Consider the following 26,144-nt stretch of genomic DNA (forward strand, 5'->3'; position numbering starts at 1 on the left):
GAAGGGGCTCATCAGGGAGAGGAGTAATAGGATGATGGGCAATGGCTTTAAGGTGGAAGAGAGGAAACTTAGAGATTAGGAAGACATTTTTTACAGTGAGGGTGGTGAGGCATTGCCACAGGTTGTCCAGGGAAGTTGTTGATGCCCATCCCTGGAGATGTTTAGGGCCACGTTGGATGAGGCTTTGAGTAACCTGATTTGGTGGAAACTGTCCCTGCCCATGGTAGGGGGCTTGGACCTGGCTTTAAGGTCACTTGTGACCTAAACCATTCTATGATTTGTGGTGATGCTGAGGGGCCCTGTGACCCAACTTTCACCACAGTGGCTGCAAAGTGGACTAGTGCCTTGCCAAGGAAGGGGAAGGGGGGGGCTGTGGGCCCCAGCTGGGAGCCGGGAGAGGGCAGCCCCTGCTTTTGTGCCCTCTGCAGAGCATGAGTACCCGCAGGACAGTTTGAGTGGCACTCCTGGGGGGCAAGGGGAGCCTGCTCTGCTCCCCGCTGCTGATCGCAGGTGTGCGTGTGTGAGAGAGAGAGGGTATCAGTGTTTGTGTATGTCTGTTTTGTGTGTGAGTGAGAGTGTGCGTGCATATGAGAGTGTTTTGGGTCTTGTCAGTGTGTTCAGTGTGTGTGTGTGAGGGTCTTGTGAGTGTGTGAAGCTGTGTATGAGTGTGAGTCTGTGTGTCTTGTATTTGAGTACACGTGTCTGTTGCATGTGTATGAGAGTGTCTATTTGGTGTGTATTGTGAGTGTGTCTGCATGAGTGTGAAAACCTGTATCTGTGTGTGAGAGCATGTCTTTTGTGTATGTGTGCATGTGCATCTGTGTCATGTGTATGAGTTTTGTGCATGTTTTGTGTTTCAGTGTCTGTCTTGTGAGAGGGTCCTGTGAGTGTGTGTGAGTGTGTTTTGTCTTGTGAGAGTGTATGACTGAGTTTGTGTCTGTGTAAGCATTTCTCTTGTGTGTATATGTGTGGGCATATGTCTTTGTTTTGTGAGTGTGTCGTGTGTGTATAAGTGTGCTTTGTGTGTGTTTTGTCTTGTGTGTGTGGGGGGTGTGTATGAGCGAGAGTCTGTCTGAGAGCATGTCTCTTGTGTGTATGAGTGTGCTGTGTGTGTTGTGTTTGTGTGAGTGCATGTCTCTTGTGTGACAGCGTGTATTGTGTGTGAGGGTCTTGTGAGTGGTGTGTGTATCAGCGTAGTCTCTGTGTGTATCTGAGAGCATCTCTTGCGTGTGTGAACATGTCTGTTGTGTGTATGAGTGAGTGTGCTTTGTGCATGTCTTGTGTTTGAGTGTGCGTCTGTCTTGTGAGAGTGTGCGTTGTCTTGTGTGTGAGGGTCTTGTGAGGGTGTGTGTATGAGCCGGAGTGTCGGGGTCTGTACGTGTCTCTGAGAGCATGTCTCGTGTGTGCGTATGAGTGTGAGCATGTGTCTGTCCTGTGTGTGTGTGTGTGTGACAGTGGGCGTGTTTTGTGCGTACCCTGTGTTTGGGTGTGAGCGCGTCTCTGCCCTGTGTGCGAGAGACTCCCGTGACCGCCACACCGCGTCCCGCTGTCCGCCACGCGCGTGTGCGCGGGCCCTCCTTCTTCCTCCTTCCCCCTCCCCCCTCCCCTTCCCCGGCCCGCGATCCCAGCGCGTGGGCGGTGCCTGCGCCGGGCCCCGCCCCCCCTTGCGAGCGAGCGGGGCGGGAGCGCGCGCCAGCGGCGGGCGTGCTCGCCCCGGCGGCGCGCGCAGGTACGGGGCGGCGCGCGCGCCCCCGCCCCGGCACGTGCCGGGGGGGGGGCCGGGCCGGGCGGGAAAAGGGGCGAGGGGACGGGACGAGGAGGAGGAGGAGGAGGAAGAGGGAGAAGGGCGAGGTGTCCGGCGGCGGGAGAAGGAACGCGAAGGCGCGGTCTGCGTCTGCCCGCCCCTCTCTTTCCCCCCCCCCCCCCCCCCCCCCCACTTCTCTCTGTCTGTCTCCTCACGGAGCCGCAGGGCGAGCGGCGCGGCCGGGCCGGACCCTGCGGGGCCCAGCGCCGCCTCGGTGAGTCTCACGGCAGAGGGGGGAGCGGCCCCTCCCGCTCTTCTTCCCCTTCGGAAAGCGCTACCTGTGCCTTGTCGTTGCCTCCCTTCTCCCGCAGGACCGAGGAGAGGATGGCCGTGACCCTGGAGCGAGCGCGGCGGCTGGGCTGCACCTGCCTGAAGGCGCTGCTCAGGTTCGCCTTCATGGTCGCAAACAACCTGGTGGCGATCCCGTCCTACGTCCTGTATCTAATCGTGCTGCAGCCGCTCCGGGTGCTGGACAGTAAAAGCTTCTGGTACATCGAAGGAGTGTTATTCAAGTGGCTCCTAGCCATGGTGGCGTCCTGGGGCTGGTGGGCAGGATACACGGGTAAGAGTGTCTCCTTAATTCAAAAAGCACAGATATGAAGATGTAAATAAGTGTTAAAACCTAGATGTTTTACTGAGGGAGGGTGCGTTATGTAGATATGGTGGATATGTGGGATGTTTTCAGCTTTTTTTATACGGTTGCTTTATATTTCTGGATAGATACACTGAGTGTACCGGAACATTTTTAATTGCAGGTACGTACTTCCTACGTGTTAAGAGTTTCTCAATCAATGTTTTGCCCTAGTGTGATCGGAAATACCATTTTTCCTATCTAGATCATTATGTTTTAACGTTACCTGGGGTGCATTTCATTGAAAGAATTGAATTGTGCTGAGCATGTAGCTGATAGAGCTAAACTTTTCTTTATTAAGGCTATGTGTCTCTAAATCGTCTCCACTTAAAACTATCAGGATACAGAGCTCCGTGTCAGAAGAGTAGGTCTTCTATTCCTTGCAACAGTGACTGTCTTTTCTGCTGCTTCAGAATGGAGAAGGAAGCAGAGGAAGCCTCTTTCATACAAACAGCGATACGCAATGTTTCTTGACTGTATGGCTTTTCATTTACTGTTAGCAGAGCTAATTACAGAGTCCGTAAGGTTTTTCTCTCTGCATGCTTGCTTTCCAGTTATTATTGAACTTATTTTTGCTTGTTAGTATTCATAGGCTCATCAAGGTGACGGACTGAAATGAAATATTCAGGAAGGCTCTGGTCATGTCCTCAAATGCACTGATTTTCATCCTGGCTGCCACACCTTGTGTGTGAAAACGGGCATCAATTCTTCGTATGTGCTTAGACCTTGGAAAGAGGAGGAAATTTATCTCCTGACTGCAAAATACAAACAGCCCTCCTAAAGTTTTTTCATTCTATTCTGCTCAGGCTGAATCCACAGGTCTTGTCCATGTAAACAAGGAAAAAAAAGGAATGGCAGCTCTGGAGTCTGGTCAGACTCCTGATTAGTCAGAAACTCAGTGTTGACCCAGATGGAGCACGTTTTTTGTTAGGCTACAGGAGCTGAAGCCACTCTGATAATGTCACTTTTTGTACCCTGTCATGTGCCTTTCCGAGATGCACAGAGTTTCTGTGGATACTCTAGGTGAGCTTACAGTTCTCCTTAAGGAGATGGCAGCAGCAGCAAGCTAGGTTCTGGTCTGTTGGGCTGGAACTCTTGCAACATTGCACTGCTTCAAAATTGCCTTGCGTGGTACAGCTCAAGCTTTTCCAGATACGCTGTTTTAAAAATCTTTTCATATGTTTATATTTGCTCATTAAAAGAAGTCCACATGGTATTTGCAGTGGCAGGTATTTTTAAAAGTCTGGTTTACGCCTTAAAGCACAAAGACCTTTCTGAAGGAAGGACTGACTTTCAAGGTGTTGTGTGTATCATTCATTGGGAATCACAAAGTTTGTGGGCATGATGGTAGTATTAAGGTCATATGGCGTATGACCCTGGGGATTCGCTGTGTATATTGAACATGCTAGTTAATATGCGAGTCATTGTCCCATGATAATATGGTTGTCGATTTTTGAAAGCAGTTTCCTTGGCATAGTTTTACTGCTGACTGCAGAACTGTGTGGTTTCTTTTGCCTATTGCTTGGAAAGTGGTCTTAGCATGATCTGCATATCCTAGAGTCTCCTTGAAGCATCTGTTGATTGGTGCTGCTGACACAAATTGTTGACAATTTGAAATCCTTTGTTTTACAGTCTTGAAATGGCTTGGTATGTTTGTTTGAAGTATCATTTACAAACAGCTATATAGGGTTGTTTTCTGAGATGGTGTATGGGTAAGGAGGCCCTTCTTTTCGCTTTTCACTCTAAAGCATGGCTTTTGTTTTGAGGAGGCTTTTATGTAAACATGTGTATGAAGTCTCAGTTTAAATATTTTATTTGGTGTGAAGACATTGACATGTTTTATACTGAAAGGTAGAAAATAGCAAGAATAGCTTATCTTTTTGTCTGTTCTTTCTTTACCCTTGCCTGTGCTCACCACCATATGCAGAACAAACCTGGAAGGCATATCTTTCTGCCTTCAACATATGTAGGCAGAATAATTTTATGCGTCTGTTTCCAGATTGATAGATTTATAAAATACTATCGTGTGGTTGCCTTTTATTTTATTGGTAGAGTATGACATAACTGTTGTACTGGATTCCAAACTGAAAACTAATCTATTGGATGTGGTATCTAAGACTTGCAGTGGTGCATCTGAAAGAGACATTGCTCCAGATTTCTTCTGTTTTCGACTCCAAAAACTAAGTCAAAGATAGGCTTCAATATAATCCTTCTTGCAGAAGTAAATACAAGATTACAAGATAGTAGTATGGATTCATTGAGGGAATTAAGGATTTTTCTTTTTTTTTTTTTTTTTGAGTAGCAGAGCAGTTGGTGAAGTTTTGAGGTTTTTTTTTTTTTATTGATTGAGAGGGTAACCACCTAAATAAGCTTACTCGTCTTTTGATTGGAGGTAGTGTTCTGCTTCATTTGTGTTGAAGATGTCTTTCAGATTTTTTTAATTTACTTTGTCTCCCTTCTAGCTTGGTTCATCTCTTGAGTGAGAAGTGACGTAAACCATTTGTAAGTAGGAACTTAAACTCAGCCTGCGCAGTAGATTCAGGACAGGCTTTCCCCTCCTCCCCATAAGTTTGTTGTAATGTATAGTGGAGAGAGCTCAACACTAAATGAAGAAAGTGTAATAAGTGCTAGGTTTTCCTTACGGGCTTTGCTGCTGTTGCATAATTGTTGTTGTACTATATTCAATAAAGCTGGAGGAGCTGAGGAAAACTCGTGAAATAGGTATGCCCTTCTCCTCCTCACCCCCCTGCATATACCTGTGTTTTCGTGCTAGGACTCTAGAGGATTTGTCACAGAAATTTCACGTTCTATGTCTGTATCAGCAGCTCTAATCTCTGTTTCTTGATAAACGTAGGTGTTCCTTTTTGCAGATGCATTTGACGTTATATGTGGAGATAGTGTATAACTGGATAAGCAAAATAAAGGAAGGAATGGGAAGAGAAATTGTAAAGGTCACTCTCCTTTCCCTAATCTTTTTCTTCTTAAGATGCAAGTATGAGCAAGAAATTGGATGTAATTGGTTGGCACCTATTTTTAAAGGGCAGAGTATGATAAACATCTATGCTGGTCTCTTGAACTCTGTAGTGTTTCTTATGAATAGGAAAACTGAGTGTCTTTCTATGAAGAACATTCAGATAGACTAGCAATATTATTTTATTTTTGTATGCTTTCAGAAGGGCCTTGTTACAACTCTTAGCTTTTTTTTAAGGCTTTTTTGTATAACTGTATTGTTCTCGTTGTAGAAGCTGTTCAGTTAGGATGCTCAGAATTCACATATTGCTGTGACTTGAAAGGCAGCTTTGAATAACACTTCTAAATATTTTCCTGCGTTTGTTGGAAGATGAGTTCTAAAAAAAGCAAACTCAAAGAGTGCTTGATTCTTTGTTGGCAAGTACCTATTTCCCCTATACTATAATTTGTCATTTAATATACAAGTAAACCAGAAACCACTAAATAATGGAGTAGATGTAATGAGAGGGAGATGGAGCTTATCTGTGGAAATGAATTTCTGATGACCTCCTGCTCACCTACAAAATGAGGTCTAAAGCAGCCATCTTCTAGATTAGAACTTCTTCGAGCAAGTAACTATTGCAGACTAAAGTTTAATATCCTTGTATGTAATCAGATTGCTAAGGGGCTGCTAGAGAAAAGCTTGCTTGGCTTAAATGCGTCTAGATGAGCTTTTGTTGTCTTCTCCTGCTGTCTAAAGGCAAATTTAGTATTAGCCTGTGATACTGTTGTTGCAGTATTGCAATTAGAGGTGTCTACCACAGCAGGGCAATCAGTTAGCAATGCAGTCTTGATACTCATGATGCTAATCTTGTGCTTCACTCTGCTCTGCATAGCTTAGTCCCACTGTAGGGAGCAGTGGTGTGTGCCCAGGCTGTACCTCTGGCTGAGGACAGGAAGGAGCTGCTGGAGGGTGAATGTCCTCTGTCCGCAGCAACCAGGAATGCTCTTCTGCCTCTTGGAGCACCAGAGGAGAGAGGTGGTGCCATGTGGTTTGCAGGGTTGTGTGCATCTTGGGAGGGAATCTCCTTGAGAGTTCTGCTTGAGTATTTCATACTCCAGCAGTGAAGAGGAAACTCCTCCATATCAGCCTCTTGCCAACGCACACAGTCTTGCAGTAATGTTGGGCAGGTTGGTGGGCTGTAGGTGGATGAAGGGAAGAGTAATACACCTCTCTTACCACACACAAAATCATCTTAGTAGCGTAAGTGTGCTTACTAGTATAATGATGCAGTTCTTAATAAAAAGTGAACTAATCCTATGGTGTTGCCAAGAAGGTGACATTTAAATAGTGTCTGTAAGAACCTTCTGGTTTTTTCAAGTGAGAACATTTTCCTTTCTTTGTTCATTGTTATTCAGCCAAGTACAGTAACACTGAGATCTGGACTTTTAGTTGTATCCCTCCCCCTCTGCCCTCAAGCAATTTTGCTTTTATTGGCTGATCCATGTGTATGATTAAGCAGTGACCACTGTATAATTTTTTCAAGCAGTCATACTTCTTTTTTCTCTAATTCGAAATCTTTGTTTACTTTTCATCAGTCAACACCCTCAACTCCTCTGATCTTCTAAGAATGTGAATGCTTTTGTCTTGCAGAACTGTAAAAGACAGGTGGAGTTGCTGTGACAACACTTCCTTGGTACACTTAGCGTTTGTTGTCCGCACTGCTTTTCATGATAAGTCATCCTTTTTTCTCGGGCAGGAAGTGCAGCAGAAGCTGGAGAAAAGTAGATGAGATAAAATACATTTATTTGCCCCAAATAAGGCAGGAGGTGTTATTTCAGGAGACCTGTCTGTGTCTCTAGTCCTGCCATTGTTAACTAACCTCCTCTGTTCCTATGTTGTGATTTCTAACTGGCAATATTCTGGTTTTGGGACTGGTCACTACTCTGAGCACTGGGTAGGGAGGAGCGTGGGGTAAACAACTCATGGTTTTGAGCTCAGGCAGGGTGTGAAATGTAGAAACAAAATTGTTCTTGTTTTTCTCTTTTTTTCTTTGAACGTATAAAAATATCTGATGTGACTGAGTAGATTTGGGTAGCAATGTAACACAGAAACTCTTGACTTATGCTACGGCTGTGTTGAGTTTCTGGTAATCCCTGGCTTAAATGCAGCTTTCTCTGATGTGTATGGTTTATGTGTAGGTTATGCTGAGATCAAGCAGGGATTGAGTTTATTTTGCTGTTTGTAAGAGGAAGTTTGTGTGTAATTTGTGAGCAGTCTTGATAAGAAAAGGTCAGAGTTGAATAAGTTGGGGACATTGGAGCTGTATCTACCTTGGCCTTAGAGCAAAGGCTCATTGTCTCTTTGTGTAAGAGCAGGTCAGCAGTACAGTGAACTTACTGTCAACTTCTTTGTAAAGAGCGCTAGGACCCTTGTCCTAATTTAGCAAGGTGTAAAATTGCACCAGGAAGTTGCCATCTCTCCTTTTTGGGACATGAATTATGGCTTTACCATACTTTATGTTTTACTTAAGTGTCAGCAATGCGTCAACAGCAGTAAAACTAATCTTTGATTTTCCTATTGTGTCATTTAATTATGAAGGATCATTCAAAAAGATTAGGTGTTGAAAATGGTATCTGAATTTTATTTCTAGGTAGCTGCTGCTTTCTGGCACAAAACTGAGTAAAAGCTCACACTTGCTTTTTTGCTGGTGGTATTTTTGTTATTTTGCTATTTATAGTCTTTTTTTTTTTTTTTTTTTTTTTCAAGTGGGTTAGTCTCTGCTCCTGTTTCACCTACTCTGGATAATACAAAAACTATTGTGAGCATACCAAATCTGTTTCATTTGCCTAAGGATAGTAAAGATGAAATCATTGAGGAATACTTGTGCAGAAAGGTATGATTATTCACTTTTAAGTCCAGGAATGGTCATGGGATGCTTCTGTATTAGCTTATGTACTAACAGCCAAAGGAACACAAGATTTTGGAAGTTCTGAGTACTCTTCCTGCTTATGGCTGTTTGCTGTTTTTAGGATGTGTTTTCATTCTTCCTAGTTCTTCTGGGCCTTTGTTTTTAGTGTATCTGTTCATGCTAGTCATCTTACCTCTCCCTTTGTTGCTGGTTGAGTGCTTGAAAGGATATGACTAAGAATACCTGAGAGATGTCTTTCTTCTCCCTACCTTTTCTTGTTCTTTTTCGTGATGATAGGCTTTTAGGAACCCTGTGAAATAATCGCAAGAAAGCTTTTGTCCAGCTCTGGCTTGGAGAAGCAAGGTCTTAGGGAGTTGAATTCTTTGTCCACAAAGTCTTTGCAGAGTGTATGAAGAAGGAACGTTTTTCTACTTCAACAGTGCAGTCGTGCCTGTATTGGAACATGTCAGAGATGATGCCTTTATGTCAAAGATTCAATTTCTCATTCTCATTCAAAGTAACTGTACTAAATAATAGATGTCTTGTAGAGCTTTTCAAGAAAAACGGAGGAAAAAAATGAATGTTCAGCTTGGATAAAGCCTTTTTCTTCTGTCATTTTGTTCTGGGAAATTACTGTTTTAGAAGGAAACTCAAACAGATGAACAGCAATATCACTTTCCCTTTCTCTGTTGGGTGTTTGTGAGGGACAGAGAAGTCTTTGCCAAAGGTTAGTTTGGCAAGGTTTTAAGTGGCTGAAAACAAGATCTTAAAAATGGAAGGGTTGTGCAACCTTAATTAGACGGAGTAGTTAGTAAATCCTTTATGGAATATAAGCTTAGTGGTGTAACTTCCCAGTGTGGATTAAGCCAAAATACAGCTCCGAGATATGTAATCTGCTTGCATTTATTACAGTGGAATATAAACTAATGGGTAAGATGACATGCGGGATTGCGTAGGCATGTAATTGCACTGCTGTTGCAGTCACCACAGTTGAGATAATAGTCCAGCCATTTGTGTATGCAGTTACTGAAATAAGGCTAATACGTTAGCGTTTCTAAAAAATTTTCCATGACACCATTGAGGGATTCTGCATGTGAAGCTCATATTTTTTTTATTTTTCTTCTACCCTCCCCCAACAAGCATTTCAAGCAGGGAGCTCCACTGAGGAAAGCCAGTCCCAGCCTTTCAGACGCATCCTACCACTGCTGCTTCAATCTTATCCACCACATAGTTTAATGATTGTGTGGTGATCTGGATTATGGCCCTGATCCATGCTAAAACTCCCCATCCCTTTTTTTTTTTTTTTTTTTTTCTGGATGGCTTTGAAAACAACCCCTAACCCAGTTCATTTTGTGGGTGTGGTGAAAGAAGAAGATAGGTACAGAGAGCAAAGGGTAAGAGGAGGAAATTGTATCTCTTGGTGACGGTGTCAGCTTTAATCTATTTGCTGAACTACTGCTTATGGCCCAAACTCAGAAAAGCAGTCCTGTGCAGGGTAGGGCTCTAGTAGGTGAATAAAATGTAACTGAAGAAGACTTCTTCACCTTTTCTTACAATTTTAACTGGTTAGTGTGTTTGGACTGGAGAAGTGCCTTCTGCAAAGATGCTTTAGAGAATAAAAGCTAAACATAGGGTGAGAACAGAGGGTTATTGTAAACTGAAAACTGGTCGATAAAGGAATTAAGACCAGTGTTCATTTTGACGAAAGCTTAGCAGTGGGTTTCCTCTGAAGTTTTGTATGGCTACCGTTTGAGTTTGTCAGCTACAGAGACACTTGTAAATAATTTCAAAAGTATTTAAGCTGTATGAGTAGCCAACAAAATGCAGATATTTTTCAGTGTTGAACAGTCCAAAGTAATAAACATTTAAGTAAAGTAGCAATTTAGGAAAGAGATTGGTATCATGGTGGAGAGCTTAGGGAAAGTTTTGGCTCCGTGCACAGCTATACCTTCTGCTATAAAATATGTAAAGAACAGGATGGAGAATAATACGAGAAAATATCAGTGATTCAGCTTCACTCCATTGTTGTTGTCTCTGTTGTTTCCAAGCTATTAAAAATTGAATTAAGAGGGAGCTTTTGAGAGGGTTAACAGCTTCATTAGTGCAAACTACAACTACAATCAAATCAGAACAATTTCAGTCACAGCTGAATTTTAATCAGAACTGAATTGGACAACTCAGTGATTCTGTTTCCTGGACGGAGTAGAAGACATGCAATCTCCCTGCATCTTCTCCTGTGAAGAAGGGGACTTCTAGTGTCATTGGAAGATAGAAAATTAAAGTCTTCAATATTTAATAGGCAGTGCTTGGGGGAATTGTTTATTTGTTTTTTTCTTAAATATTTCCATTGTGTCTTTCCACAAGTACTTTGCAGGATACTGCCAATGCTGTTACTTCTTTTGAGTCATACAACATAAACTGAAGACTTGTTGTTTTAAACAAGTCTAAAAGGTGAGGAATTGTCCCTGCTGAAGGAGTCTAATAGTTTAAGCTAGCTTAGAGATTCACCTCAGTTTTGTAATTTAAGTAAAGGAGGAGAGGAAAGATTAATAGCTTTATTGCGGCTTCTCACTTATGTAGAATTAAAAATAGAAATGGTGTTCTAAGAGCAAGGGTCAGTGCTTGCTGCTGCTTGGAAGGACGTGGATTATGGGAAGCTGAATCACTAGGACAACAGCAGAAGTGCTTGTGGCTGTGCTTTTTGGTGGCAATAAGGAGGATTTTGTCTGAGGCTTTTCAATATAGTTCCGTTTGTTTTCTGACATGCTGAAGTTACAAGCCTGTGCAGTTTCTGTGAAAGTCTGTAGCGTCTGTGTTTGCTTGCCAGAAATGAAACACAATAATAATATTAATACATGTTTTTGGTTAATTTAAGCATCAGTTATGTTTAAGTGTGGTAGTTAGGGCTGCCATTGAACACTGTTTCCGTGTAATTTGGTGACTTGGGTATTTTATTATCTATGTAGATAAATGTGACAGTGTTTTAAGCATGGTTTCCTGATGGGATTAAGCTGCTTGTTTTAAACAGCTATTCTTTCTCTCACCCCTCCCACACTTCTGATTTACCTCCTTGCAAATTTGTCTGCAGTTGACAAGATGGTTTAGATTTCAGCCATGATGGTGTCCTCATGAGTTTTGTGGAAACTGGCAGCTGAGCAGCAGACAGAGAAACTCAAATTAGTACCTCACCTGGGGGCAGTGCAAGCAGATTTGGCCATTGTATGTCTTTTTTGACATCTGTTGCATGTCTAACTGGTGCAGTGATAATTTTGGATTTGCTGAAGTGCTGGCATATCTCGTCTAGCCCATTGAGGAGGAGGAGGTTAGATAACGAGTCTTTGGTAAGCTAGGCTTTGTTACTTCTGTTTCTGGAACAACACGTTAATCTGGCAGTGACAGACGGTGCATGAAACAGCTTCCATTTATTTAGAAGATATTTAGTCCACCTTAATTCTGATAGCCTTTTAGATACAAAAGGCATATGCAGGTAACTGTTTAGTCTTAATATGAGAAAAAGGAGGTGAAAGAAGTTAAAGTATTGTGTTTTCTTTCTGATCTGCATGTGAAATAGAAGTTGGCGCAGGACTGGAAGGACAGCAACATGAAAAACTCTCAAGAAAGAACAATGATGCTTGGATTACTGCAGGCAAGGTAGAGCCAAAGCGAAAGTCAATTATGAATCTGACCCAAGGACATGTAGAAATATGAGGCTTGAGGTGTTTTTGAGTGTATTTTGGAGAGACCTGGGAGAGCACAATGGTGTAGGTGCTAGGCTGCTTGAGAATCTGTCAAGAAGGGTTCTGTACCACTGTGTAGCACATGTGAGGGAGTTACATTAGCAATGTGGCCTCCTGAGGTTTTGTACCTGAACCTATTCTATTTTGATATGCATAAATGCATATAGATGGCCCGGCAAAACTCCAACTCTTGTAACTGCTATTTTCCTTTCCAAATGCATTCTTTGTTCATATCCGTTTTTATTTCCTGTGCGTGTCTGTGGCATAAAATTCAGTTGTTGTTGCTCCTAGCAACAGCTTTACTTGGAAATAAGTGTAACTGTAGCTTGTGTATGCATTAGTATAACATGAAGGATCTGTGAAGTTCAGTTCAGATTTGTAAAAATGCTTTCAGATGCAGGTACAGTTAATATAAGTTAAGTGTCTTGCATGTAGTGGATTGCATGAAAACAAACAGGTGAATTTTTTTTTTTTAATTAAAACTGATATTTGTATCATTAGAACTAATACTTTGGTCTAACCTAGTAATGTAGAAAGGGAATGTGACAACAGCAAGGCCTTTGCCCAGGTAATTTTGTTGTCTTGGAGGTGTTTAAAGATCATTTGATACTTACCATGGGCTTCTGGAGTTTGGCAAGATTTTTCCAGACTGGAGAAGCACTTTTGTCCCTCATTTGTTTCAGAGGGAGAAAACACTTCCCCTGTTCTTCATTGCTTACATTCTTTGTGAATGTGTTAACAGACTACTAAACTTTAAAAGCTAAAGTGCAGAGCTGAACTCATGTAACCATGAGTGTCACCGCTGGGCATCACTGGAGGAAGATAAAGGATTATTTGGTTGGCTGCTGTGGGGAAGAAAGAGTGTTAGCAGGTAGCCTGCTCCTTCCTCTTCCAGTCCCTTTACCACCCTTTCCTAATATTTGCAAAACCAATGTGGTAAGCGTGAGCGTTTGGTCACTCACCGGGTTTGCTTTGAAGCCGGGTTTCTTTGCTCAGAGGTTTTAGTTGGATAGGTAGGATTCAGTGTCTGAAGTGTATTGACCAAAGCTCTTACTCTGTGGGAGTGCTAGACTTTTGTAGCCCAGATAGATTTATTTTTGCCTAGTTTTCTTTTTGTCTGAGGAAAGAGTAATTTGTAACACTTGGCACAGTGCTTTCTGAGTTAGCCAAGGCACTTGTAGCCACAGATCATGACAAGTTGCGTGTGAAGTGCTTGCAGAGCTACTCACAGACTTAGTAGTCGCATTAATCTTTTAATTGTAAAGTGGAACTTCAAGATTTGTACTATCTTCTTGCATTTGTGGCACGGTTGCTGTGTTGGAAATGGAGAAGTCCAAGTCCACAGTCTCTTTCACAACTCTATTGTTCAGCGGCTTTACTGGTGCTCTCCAGAGAAACTGCGCTGCAGTGAAGTGCTGTTTTTAATTGAAGAATGCTTGCAAGTCTGGTCCTTCTCTTTGTTTGTTTCCCCACCAGTTGTCTGCTGTCTTTTGTACCATTTGCTCCCAATGCAAAGGAAAGCTTTTTGATTTGAGATGTGAATTACGTTTTTTTTAATCTGAGGTGGGAGAAAACAGGGTGGAAGAGAAACTTCAATTACTGTTGCTACAGCAGCAAATCTCAAAATTGAGACCTGGTTATTTACTGAAATGTACAAAGAACATTAGTCTGCTCTGAGAGTGTACTGAAGGGGTAGGTATTAGAGCCAGCCATTCAGAGTGTTTGAATAAATTTGTTTGTATCAAGTTTGACCGTTTTGTGTCAGTAAAAAGTACTACTGAAACTCCCAGTAAGACTGTCAGCCACAAATCCAAGGTATTTTTTGCAGCTGGCAGCAGGTGTAAGAGGATTATTTGTTTTGTAATAGTAACAGATGCCAGACAGATAAACATTTTTTTTTAAAAATTAGGAACAGTAAACTTTCTGCTGCTGCTTCGAGGTACATCAGCTAAAACAGTCTATTGAGAGAGGCTGTTTTTTTCTGGCTAATTACTTTATTTGTGACAGTCTGAGTGTGCCGTTAAAGGTGTTGCTTCTGATTTTATGATAATGGACTTCTGCTTACTGACAGCCTGAAACGTTGCCACACACTTAATTCTTAAGAGTTGCCAAACTGGTATAAAATAACCTGGGGTAAGTTTAAGTACGGTAAGATGCTTTGTTGGCTTGAATCATTTGCTGCATCTCACCACTGAAAGTACTGGCTTAAGTTCTTGACTAGAATTATTGTCATACATTTTCCAGCATGCTTTTCAGACATACTGTGGCCTCTTGTTTTAGTAATGGGACTTGCATAAACAGAAACATAAAATTAAATATAGGAATTTACTCTTATATTAATCTGCATGATTAGCTTCTTATTGTTTTATGATTAAATTAATTTGATTAAATTCATGGTAACTGAACATCATTTTCCCCCTGGCCTTTATTAAATCCATTACTTGAAAAAAAATGAACATAGTATCTAAAAAGTCCAAGGGAAAATGGTTTTTTAGAGGTTTTGTTCATGTTATAACTTCTTTGTTGAAAAGCCTGTTGTTCGTAGCGTGGGGGAAAATTCATGAATCGTAACGATGCAAACATTCAAAGCTGCTTTTAAAAGATTTGACCTTCTGCATCCTTGCGTCTGTATCCAGTTATTTTTGGTTCTTTGCGTGCCTTTGATAATTAAGTTTTCCTCTCCACACTGCAACTTAAACATCTGATGTCTTGGTTCTGTTTTGCGGTGTAGGGCAACACTAACCCAGAGGAACTGGAGATGCAGAGGTGTTTGGGGGTAGGAAGAGAGTAATGCAACGGCTGTTTGATTAGTAGCCAGTTTCATTGCTTGTGGATATTGATTTTTAGATTATGCTGCTAATACAATCTCAAAGTACACTGTTTGAATATGTATTTCTGTGATCCTTCAGGGGCGTAGTAGCTCTTTTTTTCTGTCCAGAGTTGACAGAGTTGAACAGGTTTAAATAGTGTCTTTCAAGTGGAGAGAAGCTCCTCTGTTCTGAGATCACTGTAGAAAGGTGATAAATGCACAGAATGGCCTTTTGTCTTTCCCATGCAGGCCATTTAAGAGAGATAATCTAAAAGTAAAGCGTTTTCCAAATACATCTGACACTACTTTTGTGTCACGATTATTTGTGCTGTATAGTGAGCTGGGCTGAAAAACATGAGCTGTATAATGAGACAGTTTCCACAGCATTTTGTAGTAACTTAAGCAAGACTTGAAGAACACAAAGAGGTAACTCTGAGGTTAGACAAGCAGAAGGTTATGACCAGAGCTGGGATAAAGGAGTGATCTTACCACATGAATTCCAGTATGAATTCCAGTATTGTCTGCTGAAGGGTCAAGTCAAGCAAACCAGTGATTGAAGTCATGCTGTTTGCTTCTGTTAGGAGGAAAAATTGATGAAGATCTGGTATTTTTTTCTTTTTCGATCAATGTAATTTATTTTAAAAATATATATGCAAAATCGTGTTTTACTGAGTCCAGTTGGATTTGACCACTGGGAAGACTATTTCCTTGCTTAGTATTGTAATGATGTTTTTACTTAATAACTAAATGCAGTTGAGTTCTTCCACTGTCCCCAGAAAGACTTGTTATTCTATGGCCTTGGGATATTTGTTTTAAGATTGTTGAATATGTTGTGTTATTTCTGCAGCTCTTTTGCCGTTTGTTTTTTTTTTTTTTTTTTAAATATCTGCAAAGCTTCTAGATGCTCTGATTTCCTTGACATTTTACAGAAAGCTTGCAGTCTAAAAATCTTAGAAGGAGAGGAAGAGCAGGTACATTGCTATAAGCCACCAGTTACTTGCTCATTAAGGTCATATTTTCAACTGGCCTGACTTTGAAATCTAGATTAAGTAGGACCAGAATCTTCCATATGACTACAAGTGTGGCTTTCCAAATAATATTAGTTAAAAAAAAGAGTTAACCAGCTGTTTTTGTGGAACTTCATTGTAATGGTGCTTGCTCCGTTTTAAATGACAGTGAAAATTTTTTACAGTCTTTATCAGGAGTTTATGTTGGACAGTTGGCACTTAAACTTTTTGTAGCAATTTCCTTCAAGTCTTATGTAGTGCTATCCAGAAGCAGTAAGGACTCAAATCTGTCCATTTTGAAAGCAAAAGCAAAGTGTCTGCTGTGGATTACCCCTATCTATTTACCTATTTGTGATAATAGATGGTTCTTATCGTTATTTTTTTTATAGGAACCAGACTCTGCTCATGTCTTTGTTTTTCTTCTTGAAATAGAATTGCAAGTTTTCTCCTCTTATTTGAAGCCTTATTTCTGTTTAGTGAGTGCATTTCTTTCCAATGGTGTCTTTGTCCAGTTTCCTCAGTATTCGCGTTTATCTGGGCTAAGCAGTACAGACCCTCTCGTATAAGGAAGAAAGTTTGATTCCTAATCTAAAAGTCCTGTGGTGTTGCAGTGCGCAGTTCTGTGTAAGTGGCCAAAGAGTTGAATGGAAATTGGGAGTACTGTGGTCCCGTACTATGGCTTGTTGGATTATTAGTTTGTTTTAGCCAGCTTGCACTTGACAGGCTAGTTTGCATCTTGCACGTTTTTTTGTTTCAATTGAGATCCTCTGGGTTAACAGCTAATGCTGCGAAGCGGGTTTCAGCCATTCTCCATGCTTTGAAGAGGTAGTCCTCTCTGGAGGAAGCGGGACTGCTATTTCACGAGTAATTTACTTTGCGTAGACCATTACCCTAATGGGATTTTTCACGAAGTTGCTTGCGAGAGAGGATTTTCTGGTGTTGATTGCACAATCTGAAAAGTATCCCTTTACTTAGGGCCATGAACCTGGGTGTACTGGTGTTGATTACACAATCTGAGAAGTATCCCATTACTTAGGGCCGTGAACCTGGGTGTGTTCTCTGGTCATTGTCTCCCCAGAAACCTGACTGGGAAGATCTGCTTTTGTCTGCTAGCTGTTAGCTTTCTAAGGGTCTGTGATGACAGCTGCGCTTCCGGAGCCACCTTAACAGTTGAGGGAGGTGAAGTATCTCATGGATGACTCTTTGGCATCACAAGGAATTTCACATCTGGAAAGACAAGCAACAGGATCAAATTAGTAATGCATACCATTGCCAGTGACTCAAAAGGAAACTGTAGTAATAGTATTGTAGCTTGTGATACTGCCTCTGGGTAGGTTCTGCTGCTAGACAGTTGACTCTGCAAAGACAGCTCACGTTATTGTTAGGATGCAGTAATTTAATTGTGACAGAGAGTGTGCTTTCAGTGTGCTTTCTGTTAAGGAGAAAATATTTTATTTAATTTGCTTTCCTCAAATCAGAAAAACCAACTAAAAATCAAACAGCTGTCACCCGGTCGGTGCAGGAATAGCAGTTCTGTTGCATCTGTGGCACATGGCTACAATTTTTTTGTAACAAGGATGTTTATCTTTCTTGTATATAAGCTTACAGGGGAAAGGAGAAGAGTGGGAGGTTGCATGTTTTTAACATGTTCTAATGTTCTTTAAAAGAATAAAACTCTACATGTGCAATGGTTTGAAGACCACAACCTCTCTAATGAGTTTTTTAAAAAGAAATTCGTAGCAATTTAGGAGGCAACTTAAATAACTTGTGCTGGTTATGCGCTGCATGTTAGGCCAACAGGGACTTGCCTGGCAGATCTGCGAGATAGTAGACCGCAGTTCTCTAAAGGTTCGTTCTACTTGAACTTATGCTTGCTGAACTGTCATCCCATGTTCTTCTCATAGGTCAGATTGTGCTGTCTTGCCCCCCCCCCTTTTTTTTTATTTTTTTCACTAGCGCAGATGCTTACAAGGTGTTACAGTGGCTCCCTTTTGCTTCTCAAGTATTAGAGCAACTTGCCTAAAATAGGAAAAATAAGAAATATCTTAGGTAACGATAGTAGGGAAAATAATTCAGGCCTAATCACTTTACATGGCTTTTTTTTTTTTAAATTTTGTTTATTGTTACTACTCTAATTTTTAAGTTTTATGTTTAAGTAGGTTTCAGTAGCTATATCTGAATGTTGAATAGTAATTTAAATGTATTGGTGTTTGAGTAATGAGAAGTAGCTCAATTTGAATGTAGCTGCTTGCATACTTTGTGTTTGACAGGCAGACAAAATAGTGTCAGTGGAGTAGTTTAATTTGCCATAGTATTTCATAATATAGCTAATGATGCAGAGAAAGATGGTACAGATGAAGAACTGAAGAACTCTGTCTTTGAATGATGATCTCAGGACTCTATAGCAGTGATTACAATCGCTTATTCTGGCTAAAATACATCTTTGCCGTAAGTTTGTCATGTTGGTTACAGGCCCCACCTTTTTACCTGAGTCTCATGATGCTAGATAAATCATATTCTGGATCTTCCGTGATTAAAGTTTGAACTATCCTTCAGATTTATTTCTTTGCTGCAGTTCTGCAGCAGTAAGATGTGAAAGCATCACAATTTTATATTTGTAACGTGCTTTGGGACTGTAAAGGCTGCTCCTATTCATGCCACGATATGAAATGTAGGTTTTGTTGTAGTTAAAGGTATTCACTAAGAGAGAATTTTGTTAGCACTGGGTTTTTCCTCTTGACATTGGACTGTAGATCACAGAATCTTAAAATGTTTAAGTTGGAAGGGACCTCTGAGAATGACCTAGTCAAACCCTCTGTGCAAAGCAGGGACTGCTAGAGCAGGTTGCCCAGATCTTTGTTCAGTCAGGTTTTGAATGTCTCCAAGGGTGAACAATCCACAATCTCGCTGTGCAACCTGTGCCAGTGTTTGACCACTCTTACAGGAAAAAAAAAAAGGTTTTTTTTTTTCCCTTTTTTTCCTTGTCTTGAAGTGAGATTTCCTGTGTTTGAATTTCTCTCAGCCTGTCATTGTACACCTCAGGAAAGCATCTAAGTGTTGCAGGGAGAAAATTGGAAAGGCCAAGGCCTAATCAGGACTTAATCAGGCTGTTGTGGTAAAGGACAATAAAATATGTTTCTATAAATGTGTTAGCAGCAAAAGGAGAATCTCCAGCCTTTATTAGATGCAGGGGGAGCCATAGTGACAGAGACTGAGGAAAAGACTGAGATACTGAATGTCTTCTTTGCCTCAATAGTAAGACCTCTGTGCTGAGGAAGGTTATGGAGCAGATCATCTTGTGTGCTGTCATGTGGCAAGTACAGGATAACCAGATGATCAAGCCTAGTCAGCATGGGTTTAGGAAAGGCAGCCCTGCTTGACTAACCTGATCTGGGACGTTTAGATTAGATATTAGGAAGAATTTCTTTACTGAAAGAGTGGTGAAGCATTGGAACAGGCTGCTCAGAGAAGAGGTTGGAATCACCATCTCTGGAGGCGTTGAATAAAACGTGTATATTTGGCACTTCAGGAAGTGGTTTAGTAGGCATGATGGTGTTGGGCTGATGGTTGAACTTGATGATCTTGGAGGTCTTTTCCAACCTTAATGATTCTATGAAATGCTGTGGATGTTGCCTACCTAGAAGACACAGTTCCCACAGTATTCTCCTGGAGAAACTGGCAAGTAATGGCTTGGATGGGTGTACTCTTTGGGTAAAAATCTGTCTGGATGGCTGGACCCAGAGAGTTGTGTTGAACAGAGTTAAATCCAGCTAGCAGCCAGTCACAAGTGCTGTTCCCCAGGGCTCAATATTGGGGCCAGTTCTGTTTAATGTCTTTCTCAATGATTCGGAGAAGGGGATTGGTGGGTTAGCAGACAGTGCAAGTTGTGTGGGAATAGTGATCTGTTTGAGGGAAGGAAGGCTCTACAGGGGGAATTGAGCAGAATGGGTCAGTGGGCTGAGGCTAGTTGTGTGAGGTTCACCAAGGCTAAATGTTGGATCCTGCACTTGGGTCACAACAACCCCATGCAATGCTACGGGCCTGGGGAAGAATGGCGGGAAAGCTGCCTGGCGGAAAAGAACCTAGGGAAGTTGGTTGACAGCTGGCTGAATACGTGCCAGCAGTGTGCCATCATGGCCAAGAAGGCCAACAGCATCCAGACTTGCTTTCAGAAATAGTGCAGCCAACAGGAGTGGGGAAGTGATTGTGCCCCTGGCTTTCCTGTTGTCTCATTTCTCCCACCTGTGTTGCATCCCTCTGCATGGCAGCACAACTATGTGGCATTATCAAACAGTTCTCCCAGTTCTGTGTTGTTTGCAGACTAGCTGTAGACTTGCAGAGAGTGCACGCTTGTTTGGACACTAATGAGGATATTAAACAGTGCTTGTCCCTGTACTGACCCCGGCATACAGCCCTAGTAACCAACCTCCAGCTGGACTTTGTGCTCCTGGAGGTAATGATTTTTTTTTCTCCTACAACTTTCCTTCTTAAAGCTCAAGTCCCAGTGTTGACATATAGAATTTTAGACTCTTCTTTTTTTGTGCTCTAAATGGTTTTTCCCCTTCCTTCACATTTTGTTTCCCATTCTTTTGAGCTATATGTAGAGGGAGGCCTGCCTTTAACTCCTTCTGAGTTAAACCCAGGAAGGAACGATTTTTCCAGCTCCAGATGGGAGCTTTTGTGAAGATACCTGTAGTTTTTAGAGGGAGGGACTAGGAGAAGCCATGGCACTTATTGTTGAGTTACTCCTGTTGGTTAATACTGAATGTGTCAAACCCTGTTTGTCAGCTCTGTTCCTGCTTAGTTGCTCAGCAGCAGTGACAAGGCGGATGGGTATGGGTGAAGTACTGTAGTAGCCTGCTGAGTGCAAGTTATTTAAAAGACAGAGCTGAAGCCAACAGTTCTTTGCTTGAAAGGGTGATAAGGATAACAATAATAGTGAGCTCTGTGTAGCAGTTTCTAGTTACCCAGCTGCACTGATGTTTTTTTGTCAGGGAAAACACACACTCTTTCCTCTTCTTACTGCTCTTCTATGGTACTTAACCTTTTACAAAGATAAACGTGCTTGAGTTGTTGTAATGGTGTTGTATTCTGTAACTTTTCCTTTTAATCCTAGATAAGCCAGTCTGTTTTTAATAAAACTGTCTCACAGATATAACTTGCTTTGAACTTGAGATATATTTTGCATTGTAGTCATACTTAAAATACTGCTGTTTCAATATAAAGTACACTGAATATGACTGCAGTATCAAATTATGCAAATTTGATTTTGGACTACCCTCATTAAGAGTAGACATGAGTGTTAGGAGTGAAATTTCAAGAAACTGAAAAGTGTTTTGTGGATTTCGTATGTAGTGATGTGCTGAGAATCCTTTCTCACTTGGAAAAATCATCCTTGTAGAGAAGGAAACTAGCATGTAGGACCACAGCCTTGTCTGGCAAAACAAGTCTATTTATGCAAGTGGTGGACCTTTTTGCACTGGCTGTGGTGTTTCCATTGTCACTGACCTGAGGTTGAATGACAGAAAGTGCAAACTGCTAGAAAAACTTTTGTCTTCATTCTTAAAAAATTCAGATCTGTCTAGCAAGCAATAAAACATGTGTGGACAAAAAATTCCTGGGATTTTTTTCATACAAGTGAAATTGTGGTCCTGTGATTGTCAAAGCAGGTTTCTTGCCAGGTAAAATTGTGCAGTCTTAGTAAGCTGCAAATCTTGTCTTTGCTCTGTATAACAGCTTAGCTTGAGATACTTCTGTCAGAGTCTATTTGATGCTTGGTTTGCAGAAATATGGTTCTTTGCTTCTGTCACTTCTGATATTACATTTTTTTGGTCATCCCCAAAATGTTTAGAAGCTTTTAACCAGCGAAAGGCAAAAGTTCATCTTTAGCATATATATATATATATATATATATCTGTTTTTAGTTTATAGTCATCTTAAAGATAGTCCTGTAAACATTGTCTTTATTTGACAATATTGGAAATTCACATTTTTTAACATAGGTTGTAAGTGCATGTTTCCACAATGTAACGAGCAGTGACCAAAATGGTAATGAATATGAACTGCAGTTAATCTAGAGTATATTTACTGTCGGTTAGGATTCCTCTGTCATTTTAGGACCTTGGTGATTATATGCTTCTAACTAGGTAGTTTTTTGTGCATACTTAGAAAATGCTTAGGATTTTTTTTCACTTTCAAGCCTGTTTGATTTTCACTATCCCTTAATAACCTTTACTTGTTCTGATGTTTCATTTCGTAAGTGTGTTAAAAATGGAAAAAAGTGTTCTTTCATGGTGAGAAAAAATGTGAGGCTGCCCTGTTGTTTTGCTTTTCCTTCTTCTCCTTTTTTTTTTTTTTTCCTTTCTGGCCATTATAACATCTGCAATATGTAAGGTATTAGACATTTAGGATAGTAGTTTATGAATGCATTGATGTTCCTCTGGGTAGTTAATGTATTTTATCTGTCACCGGGGAGGAATGTGTTGTACATCTTGCTCCTTCTGCAAGTGGTCTGACTCATGAGCTCAAGGTACTTCAAGAGGATTTCAACACTCCATCTCATTCTTCAATGTTGCAGTTGCTTTTCTAAGAATAGAAGCAGCAGAACAGACAGCAGAGTTGCTTCTCTGCTGCTACAGTTTATTACCAGTATAGTCATGAAAGCTGACTTCATTTGCAGTCTTCACACTTCCCAGTCGAAGTTTGCCTGTCTACTGATGCACACTGCATCTATTGCACTGCTCCTTGGAAGTAGTAACCGCCATATGCAACTGATGTTCCACTCTGGATGATCAGAATTATAGTCTATGGGACTTTGGTGCCTCTACAATTAAAGCAGTGTTGTGGGAGCAGCATAAAATAGCTGTTGGAGTCTTCTGGCAAAATGTGGAGGGTATGTCCGGTGAAAGATGTGTTCTTGTAAGACTTAAGATATGTTGGGACTGTTCCTTAAATATCAGTAATGAACATATCTTGTGTATCCTGACAGAAGTTATTAACTTTAAAAAGTTTTCTTATCATATAAACTGCTTGCCTGGCGTAATTGTGAAGAGAAGCTCTTGAAGTATTGCCTGTACTGAAGTCAGTGGAAATTTACTTCACTGAAGATGGGCTAAGGTTTCACTTTTATTGATTCTCAGTCACATATGGGTAAAAGGAGACCTCTCTTCAGCCACAAGCATCATCTCTTGTGTCAGTGAATTATAGAACTCGAGCAAACTGTACCCATGAGGTCTTGAACACGCACTCCAGGAAAATATAGTTGGCCTTCAAAAGCAGTTGTCACTAGGGCCTGTTTCCAAAAGGAGCTGCTGTGCTTTAGGAAAAGCATGGTTCTTGGGTTGGTTAAAAGAGGAAAGGGCCAGGGCACCTCTGTTGTAATTGTCTCCTTTTTTTAACACCTCTTACTGTCAGGTAATTGAAGTAAGGGTGTGGGTTGGGTTAGTGCATAAATATTGTGACTGCTGAAGTACTCTTCTCCACAGAGCAGATCTGTCTGTAAACTGTGAAAGGACAGTATGGAAGCTAAGAAAAATGGAACTGGAAGCAAAAGGCAATGTGCATTGTTCCTTACAGTGAAGTGTAGAGATGTGCAAAATGGCTTGTCGCATAAAAATGAAGATGGTGACTGGGACAGCTTAAACCTAGCCTTTGTTCCTACAGTACATGTTAATAAGCCATCTCCCTTTATATGTGGGCTTCTCTTCCTCAGCTGCTGTTTCTTCTCTGACATCTCTATAATAAGCTTTTTACTTGATGGAAATAAAGTGAAAAATTTGTCAGTGCAGGCCAGTTTATTATCATCATAAAAGTCTGAATCAAGCTATCTGTAAAAGATAGGATTTTAGATATCAAAATCTTTTCTGAAACTCTATTTTTCTAACCCTAAGATGTATATATTGTAATAACATGAAAATTGACTTTTGTTAGTAAGGGTACATAGGAAAAGAAAGACAACATGTTACATGAAGCTTTGTCTAATACAGTGTGATGCTAATGCATGCTCTTTTCTTCCTTTTCTGGATTGTACTTTCATTGATGACCTCCATCTCTTGTGTGTACTTAGAAACAATATATGAAGGTTTCCTTGACAGTACAGATTTTGGAAGGAATGGGTGGGATAGGAAGAGCTGTTTTTCTCTTCCCAAGAATGTGTGTCTTATTTTATATAGGTGTTATTTAAGTAACTTCTAACCTTAAAATACACACTTAATAAATCTATTATTTATTAATTATGCTGATTCGCCTAGTCCATTATTTGTTTTCTTCACTGTAGGCAACCAATTCGCAGAGACAAATGCCTTTAACCTTTTTGTTAAGGGGAAAAGAACAACTTTAGCATGTCTATCCTTTTTTATTTAATGCAGTCTAGGCATGCTAAGTAACATTTAATCTCTGGCATCACATCTGGGATTTCTGGGATGCCAGCTATCAAAGAATCCCATCTATAGAGGCGAGACAAATGAGTTTAACAGCTGTACATAGCTGTTCTAGCCGAAACATGCCTTGATGAGCCATTTGTGAATATAGTAGTAAAGCAGGGTTGCAACTTGCCAGACACAAATGTTTGAGTATGAGAAAGAATGTTCGAAACATAGAAACCTAGCTGTCATGAGTTACAGTCACTACTGAATACCATTCCATCTATTAGAGAGCAGGATGGCTTTTGAGGAAGCAAAGGAGGCCATCCGTTAATAATGCTTGTATTTCTTACTGAAGGTTTCCAAGCTGTTAACTGGTACTGTTCACTTCTAATGGTTACCAGCCAGTGATTTCTTCGAGCAGGTTTTCGTGAAGTCTTGCCTCATGGATGCAAGTGATTACAAGTGATCAAAAGAAATATAAACTAAGGGATAGGAAGTTCTGGACTGGAAGTTCTTAACTTCTGCAGTTTCTAGAGGAAGTTGTGAGTATTGTATGTAGACTCAAATCTAAATGGCAAAGTGGATATCCACATTATACATTTTACATATATCGTAACTTTCAGGTAATTAATCTAGCTGGTTTATGTGTTTGAGATTTTTTAATAATTGCAATGAGAATACTTAAAGAGGTTCCCTGACCTTGCTGTAAAGCATCAGTCTTTTCATGATTTTTATTTATGGAATTAATATGGTAGAAGAGAAGGTGGGCGAGAAGCTCAACATGAGCTAGCAATATGAGCTTGCAGCTCAGAAGGCTGGCAGTATCCTGGGCTGCATAAAAAGAAGTGTAACCAACAGGTCCAGGGAGGTGATTCTCTGCTCTTGAGAGACCCCACCTGGAGTACTGTGTTCGGGAAGGACAGGGAAGCACAGGAAGGACATGGATCTGTTAAGAGTGAGACCAGAAGAGGACCACAAAAATGATCAGAGGGCTGGAGCACCTCCCATACAAGGACAGGCTGAGAGAGCTGAGGTTGTTCAGCCTGGAGAAGAGAAGCCTCTGGGGAGACCGTATAACAGCCTTCCAGTACTTAAAGGGGGCCTACACAAAAGTCGGGGAGGGGCCCTTGGTCAGGGAGTGCAGAGACAGGATGAGAGGTAGCAGGTTTGAGCTGAAAGAGGGGAGATTTAGATTAGATTTTAGGAAGAAATTTTTTACTGTGAGGTTGATGAGGCACTGGAACAGGTTGCCCAGAGACAGAGAGACACAAGAGGAGACAGTCAAACATTTCAGAAATGTGGTGTGCCAAATGAAGTAGTTCATATAAATTGCTAGGCAGTTGTGCAGAACACTGGATTGCCATTCTTGCCAGGTGTATTCAAAAATATAACATAAATCTACTGAATTGTTAGTTAGCTGAATAGTTGATTGCCCAGCTAATGACATGCTGCAATTGAAGTGTTTGAATGCTTGCTCATCGCATCGCTTACATGCACACAGTTATGTTAAGGACATGGTTACAAAGCACTCAAGTGTTCTGAGAACTCTCAATAGCTACATTTAGACGTGCAATACTTCAGTAAAAATGTGGGAAGAACTCTTTCTCTTATTTTCTTCTTTAAGCTATGCAACAATTAGCTCATTAAAAAGCTCATTTTGCAGCTTATTACATGAAATATTTTCTTGCTGTTTTAGAGACCTGTGTACATCCTGGAGAGGGATAAATCTTCCTATCTTGCAGCACATGCAATTGCAAGTAAACTTGTCTTTGTCATTCCCTGGACAAACCTTTTGCTTCCAGCCACGAAGTCTCTCTTTCAGTCTTGTGGCTAAAAGATGACATTACTCATCAGGATTCTCAGATTTTCTTGGTATTGAGTTTACCGTGATTTCAAATTACCATGTTAAACTGATTTCCTGCCCCTTCCTTC

The 26,144-nt window shown here is 41.0% G+C and overlaps 1 protein-coding gene across 2 annotated transcripts in view; it reads left to right on the plus strand.

Annotated features, from left to right (window-relative positions):
- The first annotated feature begins 1,649 nt into the window (after nt 1–1,649).
- Nucleotides 1,650–26,144, plus strand: part of LPGAT1 (lysophosphatidylglycerol acyltransferase 1) — a 63,659-nt gene continuing 39,164 nt past the window's right edge. Inside the window, exons 1-2 of one of the 2 annotated variants that reach the window (XM_054063105.1) lie at nt 1,650–1,729; nt 2,116–2,366. In XM_054063105.1, the coding sequence (XP_053919080.1) occupies nt 2,129–2,366 (238 nt within the window). In that variant the 5' untranslated portion in view covers nt 1,650–1,729; nt 2,116–2,128. Of the gene's footprint in view, nt 1,730–1,921; nt 2,019–2,115; nt 2,367–26,144 lie in introns of those variants that run through there. The other variant, XM_054063104.1, reaches the window with a different exon arrangement.

Source organism: Cuculus canorus, chromosome 3, assembly GCF_017976375.1.
Source record: "Cuculus canorus isolate bCucCan1 chromosome 3, bCucCan1.pri, whole genome shotgun sequence".
Lineage (NCBI taxonomy): Eukaryota > Metazoa > Chordata > Aves > Cuculiformes > Cuculidae > Cuculus > Cuculus canorus.